This window comes from Coturnix japonica, chromosome 2 (genome assembly GCF_001577835.2).
Source record: "Coturnix japonica isolate 7356 chromosome 2, Coturnix japonica 2.1, whole genome shotgun sequence".
Lineage (NCBI taxonomy): Eukaryota > Metazoa > Chordata > Aves > Galliformes > Phasianidae > Coturnix > Coturnix japonica.
In genome coordinates this window covers 122,332,611-122,355,628 of record NC_029517.1, presented here as the reverse complement: position 1 = coordinate 122,355,628, position 23,018 = coordinate 122,332,611, and the positions used below count along the sequence as shown (strand labels likewise).

At 38.7% G+C, this 23,018-nt stretch overlaps 1 protein-coding gene across 2 annotated transcripts; it reads right to left on the bottom strand.

Annotated features, from left to right (window-relative positions):
- Positions 1 to 2,696: 2,696 nt before the first annotated feature.
- MED30 (mediator complex subunit 30) lies at positions 2,697 to 15,314 on the bottom strand. Of its 2 annotated transcripts, none has more exons than XM_015856231.2 (5): positions 15,130 to 15,314; positions 14,808 to 15,013; positions 14,008 to 14,166; positions 11,611 to 11,721; positions 2,697 to 3,803 (listed from the first exon to the last, which is right to left on the bottom strand). In XM_015856231.2, exons 2-5 carry the CDS (start codon positions 14,979 to 14,981, stop codon positions 3,708 to 3,710), a joined length of 540 nt encoding a protein of 179 aa, XP_015711717.1. In that variant the 5' UTR covers positions 14,982 to 15,013; positions 15,130 to 15,314; the 3' UTR covers positions 2,697 to 3,707. The 2 variants fall into 2 exon arrangements, with proteins under 2 accessions (XP_015711717.1, XP_032298781.1); XM_032442890.1 differs by having other exon boundaries at positions 15,229 to 15,295.
- Positions 15,315 to 23,018: the final 7,704 nt, after the last annotated feature.

The following is a 23,018-nucleotide window of genomic DNA, read 5'->3' as shown; positions in this document are numbered from 1 at the left end:
TTTTTTTTTTTTTCTTTTTTGACATTTTTTCCTTAACTTCTAATCCTCAAATCTACATCTGAAACTTTGTTTTTCACACCAGTTCTCAGTCATCCTTTGGCTGCAGTCTTTTTTGGCTCTTGCAGCCAACCAGCACACTGATGAAATCTTGGTTCTTATGAAATCAGACTGACGCTCTCCACCTAAATCCATTATTTACAGAGATGAATTTCAATAGCACTTGGGTACAGTCTCCAGTTTCTCATTAAGTAAGAAATACTACGATAAGGACAGGTTTTTCTGTAGGACAACAAAAACAGTCATGGTTTATTAAAGCACTCTGGATGTGGCCTTGCCACCACTACATAAGTCAAAAGGAGGTAAACTCTTTGTGTTTGTCCTGAACATGACACAAACCTGCTCTGCACTCAGTCTTTTGTATGTAAATAGATCTTGGACCCTTGCACACTGCTAGCATGTCATGCTGGGTTCAATTCACTTACTGACCAGAACGTTCAGTATCTGTTATATTGCATACAAAGATGCAGAACTAATGGTTCCCTGTTGAGAGTGTCAACTTGGTGTGCTCCCGTGAACATGCACCAAAGTATTCAACATCCTGTCTATCTCCACTGCCCCTCTTCCATTCCTGGCAGAACTGGAGCCCTAAAAAACCCCACCACAACCCTTAAATCCTTTTATAATCCAACAGCAGAGCCATCCTGCATTTTGGTTCTGCTCCCAGCACTGTCTGCATGCTTATCCGGTCTCTGTCTAATCTGGAACGTAGAAATAGCCTAATAGTCAATGACGCACAAATACAATTTTAAAGGATCTATATAGATACAGTTTGCTGATATTTGTAAACTCTACATTTAGCATCATTTCATTAACTAAAACATTAATTTTCAGCACATGTTCATGACCAATAATTTAAGTGTTCCACTATTAAAGAACTGCCACTTTTCCTTAAACCTATCATCTTTCTGACCAGATCCTATATTTATTTATGGATGTGGTAGCAAATGAATTATGTATACTACCTTTGCTTTCATCTGTGTAAGTCAAAGTGTATGTTTTTGGTCTTACACTTTGCAAAGTTCCTGTTTTGACAGTATTCCCTGTGATAATTTACAACTCTGTCAATTTCTACGCTTTGCAATTTAGCTACTGTGCTATCTATTCTGGTAGTGGTTTAAAGTGTTTTCTCATCTCTCCCAGATGAAAAATTGTAGTATAAACCTTGGCTACTGCCAGCAGCAGCACAGTGCAAGCTGAATATTGTACTGGCCTGACATCTATTTGCCATACTTGTACTCTTCTCCACATTTTTGGTTGCTTTTGTACCACTGATACAAAATAAAAAAGCCAACAAAATCTAAAATGCTTAAAGAGAATATAGACACATTATATAGGCACTGGAGAAACATATGGACTGATCTCCATTTTCTACAGTAACTCCAAAGCTAGAACAAATTCATAGAATCACAGAATCATAGAATTACTCAGGTTGGAAAAGACCTTGAAGATCATCAAGTCCAACCACAGCCTAACCAGTACCCTAACTCTAACAATCCTACACTAAATCATATCCCTGAGCACCACATCCAAACGGCTCTTAAACACAACCAGGGATGGCGATTCAACCACCTCCCTGGGGAGCCTATTCCAGTACTTAACTACCCTTTCTGTAAAGAAGTTCTTCCTAATATCCAGCCTAAACTTGCCCTGGCACAACTTGAGGCCATTTCCCCTTGTCCTGTCTTCTCACTTGTCACTAGTGAGAAGAGACCTGCCCCACTCTCACTGTAAGAACCTTTCAGGTACTGGAAGAGGGCAATACCAATACCAAGAAATTTACCTCACTGTTAAACTGTTATTAGCACATACAAAAACATACCTGCATCTTAAAGAACAAGAAAATCTCTAGCAGAAACCCTTACTCCCTTTTTAAAGGCTTTCTTTGAAAATGTAACCTGTTTTGTTGGTTTTTTTTTTGCTTTACTTATAAACAGCATCTCTCATAGCTGACAAAATCAGACATCATTTCTGACAAAAAGAAAGTGTTATAGTGGTTAAGCTAAGTGGACAATGAACAGTTCTGCTGCCAGCGTTGCCACTGTGCAAGCTATTCACTCTTCCATTTGTAATAAGGGTGAAACATGACAGACCTTACTTGTTAGGTATTTGGAGATCCACTTGCACCTGGCATTTGTCATGGGCAACTAGTACGTTTAACACTATGCAACCAACAAAACATTCTTAAAGTGTGTTCATCTGCAACGACACAGGCAAGACTGGACACCCCTTCATCTATTAGATCTAAAGCCTTCAAGCAAATTAATAAAAGTTTGTACCTAATTGTACTTAATGACAGGATAAAGTTGTATATTATTAACCAGGTAATCAGACATAGTGTTTATAGCTGATAAGACTCATTGCATGTGAGTGATTTTTACCTGAAGGAGTAAACAAGCTGGTTGAAATTATTAGAAACCCAAATTCTGACAGAACAGATAAGTCTAACATTTTTAAAGCAACGCTTGTCTAGTTGGTAAGAATTCAGTACCAAACCCACACATCTTGTAGAAGAATATTATTTAAGTGGGCTCTTTAGAAGGGTCTGGGCAAACCTTCTAAATGTAACTATTAAGGAATCTAATCGGGTGTGGAATGAGAATTTAAAGCTGTGTGCATGAAGCAAGTCATGAGAATGGTCAGTTTTCAGCTTGTATTAAAAATCAATTGCCATAAGGGTTTGGATTGAAACAGTATTACTTTAGATATTCATTAATCTGTAAAGAGATATACAGCGCACTTACAGCATCTATGGACAATAAGAGAACGAGAGTAGAACAATAAAAGATGAAAGTTGACAGAATAACTGAAGATAATAATAAACTACTCACGCACTCCAAAGTTTTTTGGGACCAGAATTCACAGGAGGAGAGTTAATGAAAACTGCACAAAATCAAAGTACTGCAACCACACAGAATGCTACAAGAATACTGGACAGACAACAGTTGGAGCAGTGTTCAAGAGATGGTAACATACAGTTACAGAAGGAGCTAAGGTCGAGGATATATTGCAGACACTCTTCATTTCAAATGACTTAATAATATCCATGAGAAGATGAGTAATTTTAATGTAGGTTTTGATTTTGCTCTGATTTATCTAATGCTACCAACATAACAATGATAGGATAAGATGAACTTACAAGGTGCAGTACCTTGTAATTCATGTTCCTACAATAGGAAAACATATATTGCATCACAAGATCTGATAATTTATTGCAGTTCTGTAGTTTATTGAAGCTACTTTTCTGTGCTGCAACTTTCCCATTCTGTACAGGTAGTTTACACTGCAGACTGAATGCAAGTAGATTATATACTTAAAATGTATTTTAATGTATTACTAAAAAAATCCAGAAATGCTTATTTTACACAGATCCAACTTGCATAGCAATCCAAATTATTACTTTAAGTTACAAAACGTATTACAATCAACCAAAGCAAATTGGTCAGGTACACTCTGCAGGATGACTCTTTTATGAAAACAAAGCCAACACCATTTAAGTTATCACACATACACAAAAAAAATCATTTTAAACTTGAAGATATTTCAGGTACTGCTTCCAGATCGTTGTAGGAAACGATGTTTATTCTTAAAATGAAGTGTATTCGAACATATTTGCATATTTTCTGATTATGAAGTTCAATTTTGCTTGTTCAGTTCCTCATTGCCAACATGGCATTTATGTCCCAAATGAGATTCCGTAACTGATCCATGATCTGCTTCAGTTGCTGATTCTTCAGCTTCAGTTTCTGTGGGAAGATTTTATGAGAAGATTTTTGTCATCAGTTGATACAGTACACTCAGAATTTCAAGAAAAGTTACTGTTATGAAATGCTGTATGTATCCTTTTGTCAGCTGTCTGTGAGCAATATTAGATAATACATCTTCTTTAAAGCACACTCCTAAAATACAAGAAAGACTCAGAAGTTAAAGACCTTTGTTAGAGAGGAGTGCTATTTCTTTTCACAGCAGTCTTTTATCAAAACACCTGATCCCTCCAACAAGAGCAACCTTGTGGCCATTGGCCCCTCTGACCAAAGTCCATAAGACAGCACTTGATGCAAAGAGAAGGAACTGAAATTTGAGAGCAGAGGGGCTCAGGGAACAGCTAAGCTAAATTTATGCTAATATGCACTGTATAAGTTGAGTGCTCAGAGAAGTGAGGTATTAAAAGTCAAAGTCTGAAAAAACACAAAGTCAATCAAGCCTTTCTACACCTTCTGCCTACGTCGGTCAATTCTGATGAGCTAAGTGATGCTGTCTTCCCAGCTATGCTGAATTCTTTCAAACTGTGTACTTGCTTTTGTGAACTGCAGAAACATCTGAAGGGACAGAAGAGTAGAAAATTCACTTTCGTTTGAGTAACCAGAACTTAAAAATTATGTCTACAGAAGATCAGTGCATTAAACCAAAGCAGAATATTCCTAACCATTCATGTTTCACAGAAATACACACACATTATCCAATCTATTCATTTTCCTGCTCAAATCAAAGCTGCCAAGAAGTTACTGTGTATTGTTAATAACAAACCCATGCCCTTCATTTCATTCACATTTGATAAAAAGTCAACCTCCCTATAGCAGAGATCGAATTCATGAGGGCAGTCCAGATTTCTATGTAAAGCCAAAGCACAGGAAAGACTTTCTGCCATTCAAAGAGCAAGGATTCCATTCCAAAAGACAAGAGAGAGAACTGAGAGAAGAATGTAGCTATGACAATATTTAAATGACATAATTTTGTTCCCCTACAAAACATAATGACATAGGAACTTGATGCTTTACAGAGTACGAGAGATGAGATAAACAAGCACGTTCATACCTGTGGCATTTAAAAATGTATTTCCATTTGCCACCCTCAATATTTAATCTCAGAGAAACCAAGAAATGTAATATCAAAACAACTAGCTTAATGTAAACTGTCACTCACTGATACTCAGGGCATGTCAGCTCACTATTTTCCAAAGCCTTCACCAAGAGAAATGAAGGCTGAATAGTCAGTGATGATTACGTGTTAGACAAAGAAGAACCATTAACCTCTGATGCTGCAGACTGTTTTCTTTCCATCCCTTTCTAACTGTACTGTTACACATTTTTATGTAGATATGCCCCTACGAACCTTACAGAAGTTACAGCCAAAAGATTCGTTCTATAAGACAATAATTTTTATTTCCTGTGCAACTATTATGAAACAGAAAATTTCTTGATCTTTACACTAGACAAGTGAACCCTCAAACTGGATTCCATTTGATTTCTAAGTGTCTGTAAAGAGAAGAGTAACGTAATTTTTAGTATATCTATCTGAAGATAATTTTTAGTCCTTTTCTTTGGTGTTTTATTTTCTTAGCTCTTCTATTCTACTTTTTCAGAGACAAAAAAAAACCAAAAAAAAACCAAAAAAATAAAGCACCATCTCTGGTTTGCAACAGATAAGGAAACATGGCAAGGGGGCCAACCTCCACTTCAGAGAGCACAGAATTCTAGCCGAAAAGCATGTAGAGATCTTTGTTAGCAGTCTACGCAGTCTGGGCCACTGTCTGTCACAGCCTGGTAGCAAAGATCATGGCATATAATTAGCATGTCCTAGGCTGGCACCTTTAACCTTACCCAGTAAGAACACCTCCACTTCACTGTGGAAAGAGAGGCAAAATGGCCTTCTTGGGAAACACACAAGTTCTGAAAGAATCTTCTGCACTTCTGACAAATTTTCGTTCGAACAGATTGCTTGCAAGTTGTCTCCCACTCCTTCCTCCTTCTCCTGAAATGACTTAGTTGAACTCTGGACTGTTTCTCAAGATTAATGGTTGTATGAAACAAGAAAAGGCACTTCATCCTACATAAATGCTACAGCTTCTGCCTTTATCTGTTTTAAGGCAACACATGAAAATTCTCATACATGAGGTAGTTTGCAATGAATTTAACTTAGGGACATTCACCTTATACCTAACAGGCACATTTCTGTTGTTCACCCTCTATCAGAAAAGTGATCTGACAAAAAAAACAATCCTGAGGGGCTTTCTTAAGCAGTACTTATTTCCAGCATGATTACCTTTCCACTTTGCTCAGCACTTATGCTGCAAATACTAGTGCCAATATGAGGCAGTTGACATGGATTACACCCTTCAGCTGCAATATGGACCTCAGTAGGCTTAGGTCAGGTAGAGCAGTTTTGAAAACACGCATATAAGCTCAAAAAGCAGTAGGTGAAAAAAAGAGGGAGAACCATAATATTCACCCAGACAGCACCCATCTTTCAAGGAATGCACAGTAAAGAGCCTGATGTGTTTTGTACAGATTTGGATTCAGTGAGATGCAGTAATTTCAGCTTTGACCGAAATCCATTTCTGACTTAAACTCATTTTTGGTTCACATTCATTTCATTTGAAATCAAATGTGTCTAGACCAATCTACAAACTTCTATCAGAGCTGTATCAAAACTTTCCTTTGTGTGCTGATCCCACTTCTCTCTTCATATTAAGTTCAGTTATCTTTCACATTTTAAAACCTAAACATCACTATGAGTCATTATTCTGCAGTTAATTTATTTGTTAAAATTCTCTTCTTCAGCCTAAGATAATGATGTGCAAGAGTAAGACTGCAGTTGATGCCTGTAAAGACATCAAACGTATGTGCTTGTGCTTTAAAGGCATCTCTTCTGCTTAATGATAAAAAACACGATGCCAGCCATAGTTTATACCAGCTTTGTCAGAGACTTTTTTTAAAAGAGCCCTTCAAAATGAAATCTCTAAGGTGAGGAGGTGGGAAAACAGTTTTGAAGTCAAAAGACTTGCAACATTATGTGTAAAGGGCAGAAAAAAGCTGTAAGAGAAAAAATGAATCAGTATTTTGCTCCAACTCTCTTAAAGGTTTCAGGTGATCTTCTAAATTATGGCTATTCAATTCATACTAAAAACACTTTCTATCATAATAAGTACACACATATGGCTACTTATATATTTTTCAAATGGTTTAAAAGAGTATTCGTTGTTAACCCACTAACTTCAGGGCAATTAAATATAATGTATTCATTATTCGTTTTCTGCAATTTTTTCTGATCTTGTTCTCAGACATCTGTTCTACCCTTGCTGGAAATGAGAAATTGAGTTTTCAGCCTCTCTCCTGGCTGTAGAGTGAGTAGGAATATTGCTCATGCTCCTGACAACAGCAGGGACACCAGTGACAGCCTGTGCTCCACTCCACGCTCAACATGCTACACGTTCTGAGTCAGACAGCAGTCATGTATCCATTGCTCTGTTGCTCAAAGAGAAATAAGAGTTTTAATAAAACAGTTTAATATTTACTTCACAGTAATTAAACAACTTAATGAAGATTTTAGAAAAGACAAAGTTAGACTCTTCTTGAATGTGCACAGCAAAAGGAAGAGGGACAGTAAAGAAAAATTCACAAAGCTACCTCAGTAACTGGATGTATAATAGTTGGCCCTGCTTTGAGGTAGGGATTGAACTAGACACTGAGCCTAAATTCTCCATTCTTGCAGACAGACACTTTGGGTATCCAAAACAAAGGAAAACATGCTCAGTGCAGGCAAAGATGTGCTGAGACAGTATCTAAAGAAACAATTCTTCATCTCTTGTTAAAGTGTTACTTGGTACACACTCATATCTGGGGTTAAAAGATTCCATCAATACAAAATAATAAATACGTGCCAATACAGTGATAGATAGTTTTAAAAGAAATCAAGTTTCTAGCATGAGCAGAAGTAGTTTTCAGGCAAAATTCTTTCCCAAAGAGATAGGGTAGTTGCAAACTGCTGTCATATTAAAGGACTACTCCACAAAACAACATTGGTTCCAGTGCACAAGGGTTTCATTATCAAAAAAGCCCTGAGCTAAATTCATAGCAACTTAACTCAAAAGGCTGCAGATTGTCTTTCCCACTCTTAGCAACATCACTGTTAACCAGCTAGCAAAGATTAATTAAGAACATCAAACATGATTATTTTCAAAAGTGTCACCTGAAATGTCTCAGTAGTATTTCACATCTTTTCATTTTTAGCCACATGTATTCAGACCATTAATTACACAATGGTTTTCCTAAGTGCTTCATTTTAAACCTGACCTGCAGTATCTAAAAAAAACCCCAAAGCTGCATTTGCTCCATTCCTAAAAAATAGATTAGATGTTAGTAAGAAATTCTTTACTCAGAGAATGACGAGGCACTAGCACAGGCTGCCCGATGAAGCTATCATCCATGAAGGCATTCAGGGCCAGCCTGGATGGGTCCCTGGGCAGCCTGGTCCTAGCAAGTGGCAGCCCTGCCCTTGGCAGGGGGTTGGAACTGGATGACCTTTATCACTCCTTCCAAAGCCACTGTACAATTTTATTGTAAAGGAATATCCAGCAGCTGTGGGAAGTGCAGAAGTTAGTGGGTACCAACTATATGCTTGTTTTTCTTATAATAGTGGTGCACAGTTATAAGCATTGTTTAGTAACTTCTTGTATAGCTAACGACCCTTTCAATTTAAATCTAATAGGTTTCATTTAAACTTACAGTTGCTAGATATTATTGAATTGCCAGGACAGAAATTCATTACCTCATAAACCGATCAATACTTTTAACTAATGGGCAAGTCCTTCTTAGCCAATATCAGGACATTAAATAATCTGACCTAAAAGTTAAGTCTAATATAGCAGATTAAATAAATAAGATGTCACCGTGTTAAACTGATATATCACCATGTTTTGGAACTCTGCTACATCAATAAGTTCTTCTACCCTAAGAGTGAATAAGTAAAGGAAATATGGGATTGTTCCCACTTCCTCAAGTGAGGCTGCCCCTCTCTTCCCAGACAACTGCTGAAGCAAATCAAAATCATACAGTTTCAAGTCAGTGGTTCCCGAAAGCACATTAAGTCTTTGTGTACACACAAAACAAACCTTTATAATTATCTACTACATTTGTTTGTGCTTCTTGCTAGAAGACGGTTAGAGTTCTAGAAAGATCGGACTGCCTGGGAAGTCAAGTAAGGACTTAAGCAAGCCATGGAAGGCCCAACAATTCAGAAGTCCCAATAGTGCCAAAGCACTGGGTTATGCAGTAATGCCTTTTTAGTACAAGTAACGTGAAAGTCCAAAAAGATACTGTTTACCAAAGCAAATGGAGAGAGATGAGATCAGGACAACCAGCTGAAGGGAGAAAAGATAGAGAGTAAAGAATGTAAAAAGCTTCTTCATCTGTCAATTGGTTTTCATGTCCCAGCATTTTCACCAATGCTTCATATAACTGAAATTTTGCTGGAAGAAATTAAGCAAAATTGAATTGGAGATGAATGTTACAATAACAGAGGACTGAAAAGCGAACAGGAGTGCTGGTAAAGGAACAGCGAAGGCTATTTAAGTTCAGCAACCAGCATCAGAAATTAGATTAATAAGACTCTACCCATTTTTATTTTTTTTAATTTTATTTTTTCTGTGTGAAAACACTGTTTGCTTTATTTCTAGTGATAAAAAACCTGACTGCATTTCCCAACCTGCAGTATGTTACAATTTGAACTTTGAGATTGGAAAAAGAAAATCAAAGAAAATTTAAAGTGCAGCTGGAAAACCAAGAGGCTTCAATTTCCCTTGCAGCACATTTGCATTTGTACACAAAAATACTAGAGAATGTTCAACTATCTTCCTAAAATTTACTGCTGAAAATTATGTTTAGGCACTTAACATGGAAATACTGGACTTCAGTCCACATTTATGTGATAGCTTGAATACATTTTTAATTACAGATTTACTACTAATGCTCCTGTAACATCATTAACCTTCTTAAGATTTAAAACTCATCATAAACATTTATGAAATTCACTTCACAAGATCACGCCAGGGAGGTTTAAAAACACATTAGCATACAAGTACAACAACAAGGGCAAAACATGTCATAAAACTATCAAAAACAGATCAAATATGGACAGTTAAGCTTATTAGCACTTAAAGATTGCAAATAAATGTGCATAAATTCCCAGTGCAACATTACATAAAACATAATGCACACTACCACACTACCCTGCTACATCGGCACTGAACAAAAAGAATACAACAGCAACGCAGACAACTGCTTTTCCCCAAATTCACACAGTACCCTTTTTTGCCTGTATGATATGCATGATTTTTTCTAGATAAATGGGTTCTGAAGAATTTGATACATCTTTAATTGTTGAAGACAAATGCAAATATTGGGGAAAAAAAACCCCAAAAGCTGTAAATCCAGTGATAATTCTCTCCAAAAATCAATATTTGAGACACTCACTTCCTTTGTTCAGTTCTTTTTGTAGATTACACTTGCTTTTTACCAAGCACTTACAGATATTACTAGCACACAAATACTTAGTTAATCCTATCTTTGTACTTTACAGATGGCAGAAACAATGTTTAATGTTATGATCTGTTAAAACTACTTATATTTAATCTCGATGATATATTATCATTCACTACAGCACATTTATTTTTAGATTTATATCTGTCTATATTAATTGTACTCAATTGTGTACTACCACTCAAACTGAAAATCTATCAGCATCTTTATCATATGGTATATTTTTTTCTGAACATGCCAAGATTCAATAAATGCTGAAAGTAGCCCAGAAAATCCTCTCCCAACACACATCATAATTGAGATAATATTTACATATCTGATGTTTTATATCCATTTATTAATGCACTAGACTAATGTAAACTTAGAAGTCAAGTAAGGTACATTATCTCCATCTGTATTAGGCAATACCTACTGTATTAGGCAATATCTACTGGGCTAACCACGACCTCAATATAAAATATTGTTTGTCCCCCTCTACTTTGCCATAATAAGGCCCCATTTGGAGTTTGCACTCAGGCCTGGGGCCCCCAGCACAGGAAGCATGGAGAATTGTAGGAACAGGTCCACAAAGATGATCAAAGTACCTCCACTATGAAGAAAGGCTGAGGGAGATGGGTTTGTTTAGCTTGGAGAAGAGAAGCTCTGAGGAGACCTCACTCCCTTCCAGTACTCCAAAGGAGCATACAAACAGGAAGAAGCCTGACTTTTCTACCCAGTCTAATAGTGACAGAACAAGGGGGAATACCTTTAAGCTAAAAAGGAAAAGACTAGGTTAGATGTTATAAAGAAATTCTTAACTCAGAGAGTAGTGAGGCACTGACACAGATTGCCCAAAGAAGCTGTGGATACCCCTTCCATACAGGCCAGACTGAATAGGGCCCTGGGCAGCCTAATCTAGCAGGTGGCAGCCCTGCCCATGGCAGGAGGACTGCAAGTGGATGACCTCTTAAGTCCCTTCCATGCAAAGCTATTCCATGATTCTGTGAATACTCAGAAGAATACACACTGCTTTAAAAAGAGTCATAAGTTAAAATTGTTACGGTACCTAAAACCTACAGCAGTCAGTACTACAGCTAAAAAGAACTGTTCATCAAAAGTAATTTTAAATAGTTACATGCAAGAAGTTTGACAGCAGTCATCACATATATGGCCTTTAGTACAGCTGTCTAGAAATCTAGGCTTTGTAATGTCGAAGTGACATTTTCTATTTTACACATATTAATTTCCACTTCCTTACCTTATTTACTTCCATGATTTCCCTTCTCTCTTCACTAGCGAAACGAAGCTGACTAGCAGCACCACGATCATCATGCTTAGAGCCATCTTCTTCAACATATGGAATAAGTTGCTAAGAAGACAAACAAACAAACAAATAAATAAATGCAGCTTTTAAAAAGAACCATAGAATCATAGAATTACCCAAGTTGGAAAAGACCTTGAAGATCATCAAGTCCAACCGCAGCCTAACCTTAGTACCCTAACTTTAACAGCCCTCTGCTAAATCATATCCCTGAGCACCACATCCAAACGGCTCTTAAACACAACCAGGGATGGCAAACACAAGAAGAAAAAACCAAAAGAAAAGCCTGGAAAGGAGAGGTACTAACAGTTTCCTTTAAAGGTTCAAACTTCCTGAACAGAAAGAAGTGCAGATGGACGTACTTCATCACCACAAAACCAACAGTCTCACAAGGGCTTCAGTCAGTTCTGTGCTTCAGAAAGACACGATACCACGTATTGCCATTCCTAGACTGCAGGCAGAGCTCAGTATCAACATTTTAAAAGGTTAATCGCAGGTAATCCTTGTATTCTTGAACTCTGTAGACTGTGATTTTAAAGTTTACTACTCCAAACTATGAAATCACACAAACGTGAAGTTATCAGTATTATCAAGTATCTCAGTGATGTACTAGCCATAATTTATGACAGACTTTACACATGGAGATTAAATACTTGGTTAATACCCTAATTATGACTTACTATTTTATTGGTCTTCTGTTTAGCTGTTATTAAGATCAGGCCCAAAGTTATCTAATAGGAGTTTCTCCATAGGGATTTTCCACTGTAATCTCCTCAAGCACATAATGCACTGCATTTTATTTGGTAAGCTTTTGAGAAGTCAAAGTCTTCAGTAAAGAATTTCTAAATGAATATTAATGTATGTTCCTGTACTAATTATAACATACATACAATTTAACCATAACATACACACGTGGAGTCTGTTGAATTTTCTGTCCTAAAGTGAGAAAAGTCAAAGATGAGAGCAAAAATACACCCTTGATCACATACATGTTACAAATGAAATACTATTAAGTGATGCAAATGAGCAAGACAGTTCAAAAGTCAGGGAACAGGTTGCTGATATAATGCAACTAACTGCTGCACACCATTTGTTATACTACAGATGATGTGCACAGACATCTATCCCAATGCTGTCTCATAGAAAGTAAGGAATTATCTTCTTGTATCTTAAAATAACTACTGAAGTGGGTATCTAACTTAGCATTTACTACTGACTACTCAGAATAAAGTGCAATGACAGCACTGTCACTCATTAGCAGCAGGGATGTTCAAAATGTCAGGGAAGAAGAAAGGCTGAGGAGGTATGGATGTATATATATTTAAAGAGCAACAAAGAGCTGGGGCTGTTTGGCCTGGAGAAGAGAAGGCTACAAGGTGATCAGATAGAAGCCTTTTGGTATCTAAAGGGGAGATACAGGAAAGAAGGGGACAGACTCTTTAGCAGGGTCTGTGGTAACAGAAGAAGGGGAAACGACTTAAAGCACAAAGACAGTAGATTTAGGTTAGATATACAGAAAAAGTATTTTACAGTGCAGGTGATAAGGAACTGGAACATGTCACCCAGGGATGTGGTTAATGCCCCATCACTGGTGACATTCAAGGTAAGGCTGAATATGGCCCTGGGCATCCTGATCTACCTGTGCATATCCCTGTTCATTGCAGGGGAACTGGACTAGATGGCCTTCAGAGGCACCTTCCAACTCTAAGGATTCCATGATTCTATGAATTGCTACATAATTAGATCATAAGCCACAGAATAACTGCCTGTCTTATCAGTGTAGTATCATTACAAAGGCTAATAATTGGTAGTAAAAAAAAAAGAATTAAAAGGGAGGGAAGAGCAACATACATATATTCCACTAATAAGTTAGAAACCAGAGGTCAGTTAAGTAACAGAAAAAAGCCATTAAGTAATTCGACTGTGTAAAAAAGAAGACTGCCTACATTCGTTAAGGTTAGAATGTCAGTCATCTAACTTGATTGATAACATGATTGATGATATCACTGAAAATCTGAAATAGGAATTTAAGAAAGAGGATCAAAAGAAATGATGAGACACTTCCATTCACCCTGTCATAAACATGAGGATGCAGGCATTCTGTTAACTTCACAGCACCAAATACTAAGTCAGTAAGAGGAAAAAGAATTGCAACTATTGCAACTGTTTCACCACGGACTTACTCCACTAAACCAACCTCTTAAAGAAAAACTTCCCCTGCCTTTTTTTCCCAAGAGGAAAAAAACTGGTGAGTGCACAAAGAAGCCTGAGGAAAACAGCTAAGATTTCAAATGAAATCTGATCTGTAATTTGTAGATAAAGAAATATACTCACTTCTATGGGAATAGGATCAAGTCCAGCACAGTTTTCATTACATTTGTCGTAGACTAATCTCAGCTTTCTGAAGAGTATCGATAGCTGACGGAGATGCTCCTGTAGTTTTCCCAGTCTGTCTTGGTAAGTTCCAGTATGATAAGTAACACCATTTGGCAACTACAGAGAATCAAAACACAAAAGCATTATAAGATCAGTGAGAACTCCTTCAAAATTACTCCCTAGAGGTTAACAAAAACAGAGATATATAAATGTCATATAAATACACTTCACTATTTGTCAAAGGGAAACACATCAAGTGTATTTGGAATATATTTACTGTGGTAGAAATGACAATTCAGCATTTGTGAACATCCTCCATGTTCACTAAATACACATGAACAGCCAAATGTACTTGGAGTTGTATATGTCTCTCCAACCAACCCCTTTTTGTAGGCAGTTGAGCCTAGTTATGTATTTAATGTCCCAATCGATCTCCGTGTGCACGTAGTCACTTAGTAGTGAAAATACGAGAAGTAATGGGCTGAAACTTCAGCATAGGAAGTTCCACACGAATGTGCGGAAGAACTTCTTTACAGTGAGGGTGACGGAGCACTGGAACAGGCTGCCCAGGGAGGTGGTGGAGTCTCCTTCTCTGGAGATATTTAAGACCCGCCTGGACGCCTACCTGTGTGATGTGGTGTAGGGAACCTGCTTTGGCAGGGGGGTTGGACTCGATGATCTCTAGAGGTCCCTTCCAACCCCTACAATTCTGTGATTCTGTGACCACCAAACTAAGATTAAAACAGAAGTTTTCTCACCTGCATGTTCCTCAGTAACTGGAAGATTTCCATGGTTCGAAACACAATGTCCTGCACAGTCTCCTGGCCGATACGGCAGAGAGATGCTGTATTGACCTCTCTAGCTGCCTGAGCCTGCGTTCCTGAGAATGCACCAGGAGGCATCCCTGCCCCGGCCAAAGGTGGGGTTGACATCTCTGGATGCCAATGGGTCCCACTGAACCAACCTGCAAAACGATGAGACAACGATTAAGTATTTGAGACTGTTCTAACAAACAAACTTCTGTACCGTGGCTACGCAGTTCCTTTGCTCAACAGGCCCGTCGCGGCCAAGCAGACCCACCGGTGGCTGCACAGGCGGAACGCGAGGGACAGCGAGGGCGGGTTGAGCCCCAGACAGCAGCAGGGCCGCCCTGAATGCCGAGCGGAGACCACTACTCACGGCACCGGACAGGGACCCAGAGCGCCGCGTTGCTGTGGAAACACGGAGGAGGAAGCGCGGGCCAGGAGAGGGGGAAGTGATATCACTGCAGCGGGGCGGGGCTGTGATGTGCGTCCGGGGGTTGGAAGGTTTGGGGGGGGGGTTGGGTGTGTGAGCGCTGATAGCACTGACTGTGTAACTAATAGGGACCTTTAAAGGGCATCTAGTGCAGCAATGAACCCTGCAATGAGCACCTACAGCTCCATCAGGGTGCTCAGAGCCCAGCCTGACCTCGTGTGTCTCCGGGGCTGAAGACACAGGGCAGAGTTTGTGAGGGCTGGAAGGCATTCAGTCAATGCAACACATTGTGTTCATTGTCTTTATGATGGGATGTATATTTCATCACAAGCAAAAAATGGGGTCAAACTTTCTCTTTTTGCCATGGATGTTTTACCTGGAGCTCTCATTTTGACAATAAGTATCTGAAATGCAGAAGAGGGCGTTTAAAGTAGTTGTGCTATAGTGAAGATGATCTGTTGTACAAAATGCATTGCATTTGGAGTGCTGTAAAAAAACCAAATACAATAAAACCCAGAAATGACTTGTAATATACCACCCTTGTTTAAGAAAGAAGAATACAGCCAAGGAACATTCAGGGACAGAGCCATACAAGGTTGCTTTCAGAGGTGTTTTGCTGCAGAAAGCGTGTTTTCTTTCCTTCAGATTAATGAAGGGAAAGACCACCCCATTGCTTAAACTGAAGCTTTTGTTGTGTGGCTACGTTCTTTTTGTAGCACGCTCTTTTAGCCAAGGCACAATGCAAGTAATTATGAGGTAGTTTAACAAAATTATAACATTAAAAAACAAAAAATAAAAATACAAAAGGAGCTTCTTAAACTGCCTCGAAAAAAAAATAAAAATGAGAGGGTGATATTTTCAGACAGCAAAAGAATATCCCACTGTGTCTGGCTAGACAACGCATGGGAAAAGCAGCCCCCAGAGTATTTCTAAGGGCTTATGTGAAGGCTTGCATCTCAGTTTACTGTACATTAAGGAAATGATGCAAGAACTGTTCAAGAGCTGAGCACAAAGGATAATGTTTTCCCTTTTTGATTGTGTGCCCAAGAGCTCTGTTCACACTGCTTAGCTTGCTGCTCCAAATCCGATGGCATCTTAAGTTCCAGAAAGTAATGAGCTATTCAGACCACCTACTGTTCAGTGCTCCCAGACACAGGCTCCATGTACAGTCAAATACTAAAGTATATTACTGCTACTTACAGTAGGCAGTTGAAACGTAGAGCCAAGTCTGCATGCAAAGAGTGCTGTAGAACGTTGCTAGGGGGCCTTCATGTTCTTCGTTGACAACCTATGGAACTGTCTAAGTCTGATTTTTCACTACTAGGATAAGGAATCTCCTTTCAGATAAGGAATGTTTTCATGGTTGGATGAGAAAAAGATGAATATACATTTTGCTTTCTAAAAAAATCATTTAAGCTGTCTTTGTGTGTCTTCGGTTTGGTCTTGGACCAAACTACTTTCATCTGGAAGGTGTCCAAATCAGACAGCTCATCTTTCACATCCGTTTCAGTTTCTGTGGCATCAGTTCAACCAGTGTCTTAGGATGCTGCCAACTACTACACAGTGTCAAGTCCCTGTTTTCTCTCTTCCTACACAGGGTTGTAGAGAAGCTAACAAAAAACTAACAAAGAGCATACATCCACACAGGATCTTCTAGTCTCATGAAGTTTAAACTGAATTTCTAATCTGAACTTTTAAAAGAGTAACTAGTCCAGAGATTATCATTTTCAAAGTAGTATTAACTTATGATATTAAAGTATTTTAAGAGATTCTAACTCAAACCATGAGCAACTACAAAGTTTGTGTGGCTGTGTTTTATCAAGAAAGCAAAAATCCTCAATAGTGAGGTAACAGAATATCTTGGTTTTGTTCAATTTTCTGTATAACAGTCAATGTGCTTGCAAGGCAGTGTGAATCATTCTATTTAAAAATAAACAGAAGTAGTGGAATTCCTGGATCATCATTTGTTTTGCTTGTGTAAAGAAAAGTATGCTCACTCTCAGGTTCCCCTCGTGGTATTTCTTAGCAGCAGTGCTTTAATACTGCTTCCAGAGTGACAGATGGGCTTGGGAGAAATGTGTTAACCAGGAAAGGACTTTCATTCTCAGTCCTGTCCCATTCTGTGTTTATGTGTGGATTCAAGGAAAAATAATGGGACTTTCTGGAACCTTAGCCAACAATAAACAGGCAAGGCACAGTTTTATTGTTACCAAGCTGTGATAGATAACAACACAGCACATAAATTTTTTAGTGTGTTTGTGGCCAACAGAGACAGTAAAACTGGGTGGAGTTTAATTCAACAAAGATTACATTTATAGGCCAAAGGAAGCATTTAAGGACTGTGATTAGGCGAGGTGGATTGTGGGGTTTGTGTGAATGTGATGTGGGTTTGGTGTGTTGGTTATTTTTCCTATAGTGTTGTTTTCCCCAGCCATAGAAGTATCTCCATAAACTGTGAAGGCAGCAGTTTAGAGGGAAGCAGGACCATCCATGATACTGCTAGATTAGATGAGATAAATCAAATCAGCTGGCAGTACAAAGCTTCAGAGCACAGCGTGTAATCCATGTCTGTGTCTGATAGAAGATGGATATGGCAGTTATCTGGATGGAGGAGAAGCTGTGGATCAAGCAGTTATAACAACTCTGCCATTGTGTGATTCTGCCGTGCAACTCTTTGGTGCTGAGGATGGTAAAAGCACTGCAAGAAATCAATGTGGAAGCTTCCCTGCTTGCTTCTTTTCTCCTTCATGCTCCGTGGTATCCCATGGAAGCAACTTCCATGAATGAGTTTATCTGTATTTGCCCTGTATTGATGGCACATTCTGTTGAGGGAGGGAGATGCAGGCAGTAACCAAATCAGTGCTTTGCCATAGTCAAGCCACTGCATGTTCACAGAGTACACATTTGTAAAACTCTGAATTTCAGAATGGCCTTTTGATGTTCCGTTGGATAACACCAGGACCTGCATTACCTGCATAACTCAGTCACATCCATTTCCCATATTATGAAAACATGGTAAACTTTACAAGCTTTGTCAGATTATAGCTGTCAGGTGAAGTGTGATAGTTCAGTGTACATCTGGTATGCTTAACGCATGATGTGGCTTGCTTTCTTTTTGTCCTTTTGTAGCAGGTACTGCAGTTCCATTTCTTGATCCTGGCAGGTTCATTGCATCATATATTCTCTGCCTCTCCAAAGTTTTCTTTTTGACCTTCACTTCAGAAATACCATCCTTGGTCTATTTCATTCTTCTTTAAACACTTGTAATCACACTGCAGAAAGTCTGAAAGTGTTTTTGTTGGTCTTTTACAGCAATTAAGAACTAGTTTCATCTTCGAGTTTTGGTGTGAAGGATGCTTACATGGTAGACCATTATGCCCAGTAGTCAGTATCCAGCTCCTCTCCCACAGTCTACAGTTATATTGGTGCTCCAGATGTTGACACTGCAAAGTATGCAAACACAACAGCATCATTTTATTTCTTTTTGCCCCCACATAACTTTAGACAGCATATGACTTCTTGTGCTAGACATACAGATATTTTCCCTAGTACTGTTTTTTTTTTTCCTGAGCAAATGGTATCTTATGGGACTAAATGTTTGGACAAGGAGTTTTTCCAAATTGCAGTTTATATAAACTGGATGTCTTCATCAGCCAGATGTGCATTAATGATGCCTGTGGTTGGATTTTCAGCATGCTTGTCTGATGGCTTCTCCTGGGGCTTGCACAAAAATGGCTTGGAAATGGAATGTTTGCAAAGAAGCAGATGCTGGCAAAAGAAAGCATTACAATGAGATTTAAAATATGTGAACTGTAATTTATACAGGCAACTAGCTTCTGGAAAACCTGACCTCTATCCAGCAGGGGACAGAAATCTATCCAAAGAGACCTTTGAAGCAGTGGCTGGTACCCAGTGGGACAGAGGTGGAGGGACTAATTACATTTTTTCATCTGTTACACCAACACTGGAAGTATGTTGGTGACAAATGACTTTGTGGTGGACAGCACAGTAGTTAATGTTGGAGAAAAGCTGCTATACACTGTGGCTTGACTGCTTATGTGCTATTAGCATTATAGTCAGGAGTGCAAGGGTAACTTTTCTCTTTGAGGGTCACTGCTAGCAAGCAGTTTCCCTCTGATCCTCTACAGTTGGAGCCACAGTTCTCATTAAGGTGTTGAAAGATTATATCCCTGTGTCTCCCTCCATAGAAGGAGAGAGAAGGATCATGTACTATTTCACACAATATGTTCCTGTTGTGTAAAATATCTGTGCTGTGCTCTGTAGTAGTTGATGTTTTGTCCTAGACTCTGAGAGACACAGCAAGCTGGGCTATCTCTCTTCATCTGCTTTTAATGCTTTATTTCTCTGTCTGACTGTAAACCACTAGTAACAGGTGAAAACTTACACTGACTTTACAGGAACAAGCCCATGCCAATGTCAGTTGGGGGTAAGGAAGGGGAACCACCTGTGTGGTTGTATTTTTAAAGTACTGTAAGCCTCATTGATGTTTCCTTTATCTCTGGCCAGATATGTTTTCTAACACCTGTAACTTCATTTTTATTGGCAAAATTAATTGTGATTTATTCTGTGTCAGTCTATTTAGATTCTATGGTTTCCTTCTACAATTGTTCCTGCACAAGGATCAGATATTGTCTGCAAGCTCGGATGGCATGTAAAACAGATATTAATAAGTGGTAAGATTGTCCTGTCTAGTGCTACAAATATAGACCTGTGTGACTTTTGCATTCTGGTCAGTAGCTCCATGTGTATTCATATAATCATTCACTGAATCATTCTGCCTCTATTGCATCCTCATTTGGACATTCATTCGCATAATCTATTCACTACAAGATGCATTTTGCTCATCTTATTTTCCTATTGGTAGTTTTAGAATGATTTAAAAAGAAAATGACATGTTATTTACTAATGGCAAATACATTTTGGTAGCAGTAGAAGACTCCAGGGAGAAGTGTAACATCATTCTACTGTGTGAATGCAGAGAGCAGTTCCTATCCTAAACAGTTTGCAATTCAGAGATTGTGTATTTAACGGCAAAGGAGATAGATAAAAGAAGGGACTTATAGCTTCTGGGTAAGTTGTTTGGAGCGTCCTAATTTACCATGAAAGAAGTCAGCACTATAGATGGTGTTACAGAAAAACTTATAAGGATGTGAAAGATGTATAGTGCGTATCCTGACCACAAAAGCCATCATCTCTCAATGTAAGTCAAATGCCACTTGTGTCTTCCCAGTGATATAAGACTATGAGAACTAGGAAATGGAAGAACAGATAGAAAAAAAGCATAGCTGGAGGCAGATGTTTGAACACAAATCATCCCTCCAGGCTGTTGCACTATTGCGGGGTTCCTGGTTTGACTCACTGACATTATTTATGCAAAACTTCTGGCCATGTTCCCTCTGTGCAGTGTATTACAAGTGATACATTACAGAATTAGGTGATTTTCTTGTATATCTCTGGAGTTTTCTATCTAATTACTATACAGCCTTCTAGATGTATCTCATAATTACTCAAAGCAGTTGTTTTCTTATAGTAGCCTGGAAGCTAATTGCAACACCTGGCCATTTTTACTGACCACATTCCCAGCCATTGCAGTCTTAGACAATGGAAAAACTCATCGTCTTGCCTGGTCTATAGTAATTGCATGTGAGATTTTAAACTTTTCTTCTTTAATAGTGTATATCCCAATTTTATTGTGGAGTGTTGGAAATTGTTTCATAGCTCACAGCGTATACTGTGTGTGAAACAGATGTTCAGTAGACTCTATATGGCTGCAGCTGTCCTAATAAATGTTCATTGGGTTTCTCTCTGGTGAGAGGCCAGTTGGCATGGAACAGGCCACATGCATAGTGTTTGACTCTAAACTTTGGAAAGGAGTAGCAACACGTGTACTACCTACTGGGAATGATCACTGTCACATGTTAACTTCCAGACAGTTGGTAGTAGAGTGCTAGCTGAGCAGGACAGACACAGAATTACAGATTTGCAGAATTAAAGAGGCTGGAAAGGACCTCTGGGGATTGTGTTGTCCAATCCCCTAGTAAAGCACGTTCCCTACAGTAGATTTCACAGGAAAGCATCCAGGCAGGTTTCAAGTATCTGCAGAGAAGGAGACTCCACAACCTTTCTGGGCAGCCTGTTCCAGTGAGTGCTCTGTCACCCTCAAAATAAGAAATTCTTTCTCATGTTCAGATTGAACTTTGTGTGTTACAGTTCATGCTCATACCTCTTGTCCTGTCACTGGGCACCACCAGAAAGAGCCTGGCCACATCCACTTGAAACCCACCCTTTAGATATTTAAAAGCATTGATAGGAACCCCTCTCAGTCTCCACCAGGCTGAGCAGTCCCAGCCTTTCCTCATACAAGAGATGCTTCAGTTCCCTCATTAAGTAAAAAGGAGTCTCAACGATATGGAGCTCAAATATTAATCCCTCTGCTGCTTCATCAGGCTGTTGCACATGAGCAGTACAGTGTTTTTCCTTTGAAAGGGGCTGCCATAGATGTACTGTTGATGGTGCTTCAGTGGGGACAGCAGAGGAGCTGCCTCAACCTTAAAAAGACTCTCATGGCTTATTGTGTCTTTATAGATATGCAAAAAGCAAGGATGCAAACAGACCAATTTTAAGGATAGAAAGATGCAAAATTATTTAAAATTACACAGTACCATAGCAAAGGATTCTGAGAAAATGCAACTGTTTTGTGGATCACTTCCTACTCAAGATATTTGAAGAGCCAACGAATTATCAAAGGAAATGAAAAACAGAAAAGCACAAGTCCCGCATTCCTGTTCAGCCTTACTACCCCTCCTCCAGGTGGATCTTCAGCTGCTCTGCAGAACTAGCTGGAATGTTGCTGCTTTAATGAGTGACACAATACTGTTTTCACATACACTGTCAGTGCTGACAAATCACTTTGACTCCAACACTGAATGCTGTGGCTGTTGCATTGCGTGGTACTGTGGTGTATCTTCAAGTTCAGAGCAGCATTGTGGGTCCATTTAGCTCAAACTGCATGCTCCTTGCAATAACAAGAAGGTCTGGTTTGGATTTTAAAAGACACTATTAAAAATGTAAAAATAAAAGGCTGTAAATTTAGGTCTTATAAAAAGTCATTATATGCCAGAAGTCAGTGAAGATGTTTCCATTGCCCATTTTCAGTATTCAGTGAGAACTGCAAATGTGGTGTAACCAAATAGAACTGGTTGGAAACCATATTCTTCTTATTATTTATTTTTCACCTATTTTTAACATCTGAAATTGGAGGGAAAATGTCTTTTCAAAAAGCATCATGTCTTTTGATACATGATGGGAAGAGTAACTGAAGTCATTCATCTGAAAACAAGCCTTTCATTCAATGAAAGTTTTGGATGGAAAGTTTCTGTCCAGCACTATCTGAATGACATATCACATAGATCAGTGATAACAATAAGAGGAAAATACTATCAGTGTGAAACAGACTAGAAAAACAGTAGCATGAAAACAAGGTAATTAGTTTGATTGCTCAAAGGAAAAATAAATTTTAAAATAATACTAGAAAAATACAGGCCAAAACATGATAAAACAAGCTAACAGAATGCTGTTAGAGTGTCATTGGCACACATAGCAAGTATTGTAGCTTAGGGGTAGGAACTGGAACTTTTTAAATGTTATGGTAACAGTAACCCTTTAAGAGAGGCCCTTTCGAAAATCATTAGGAAATGCCACCCGTGTGGTTA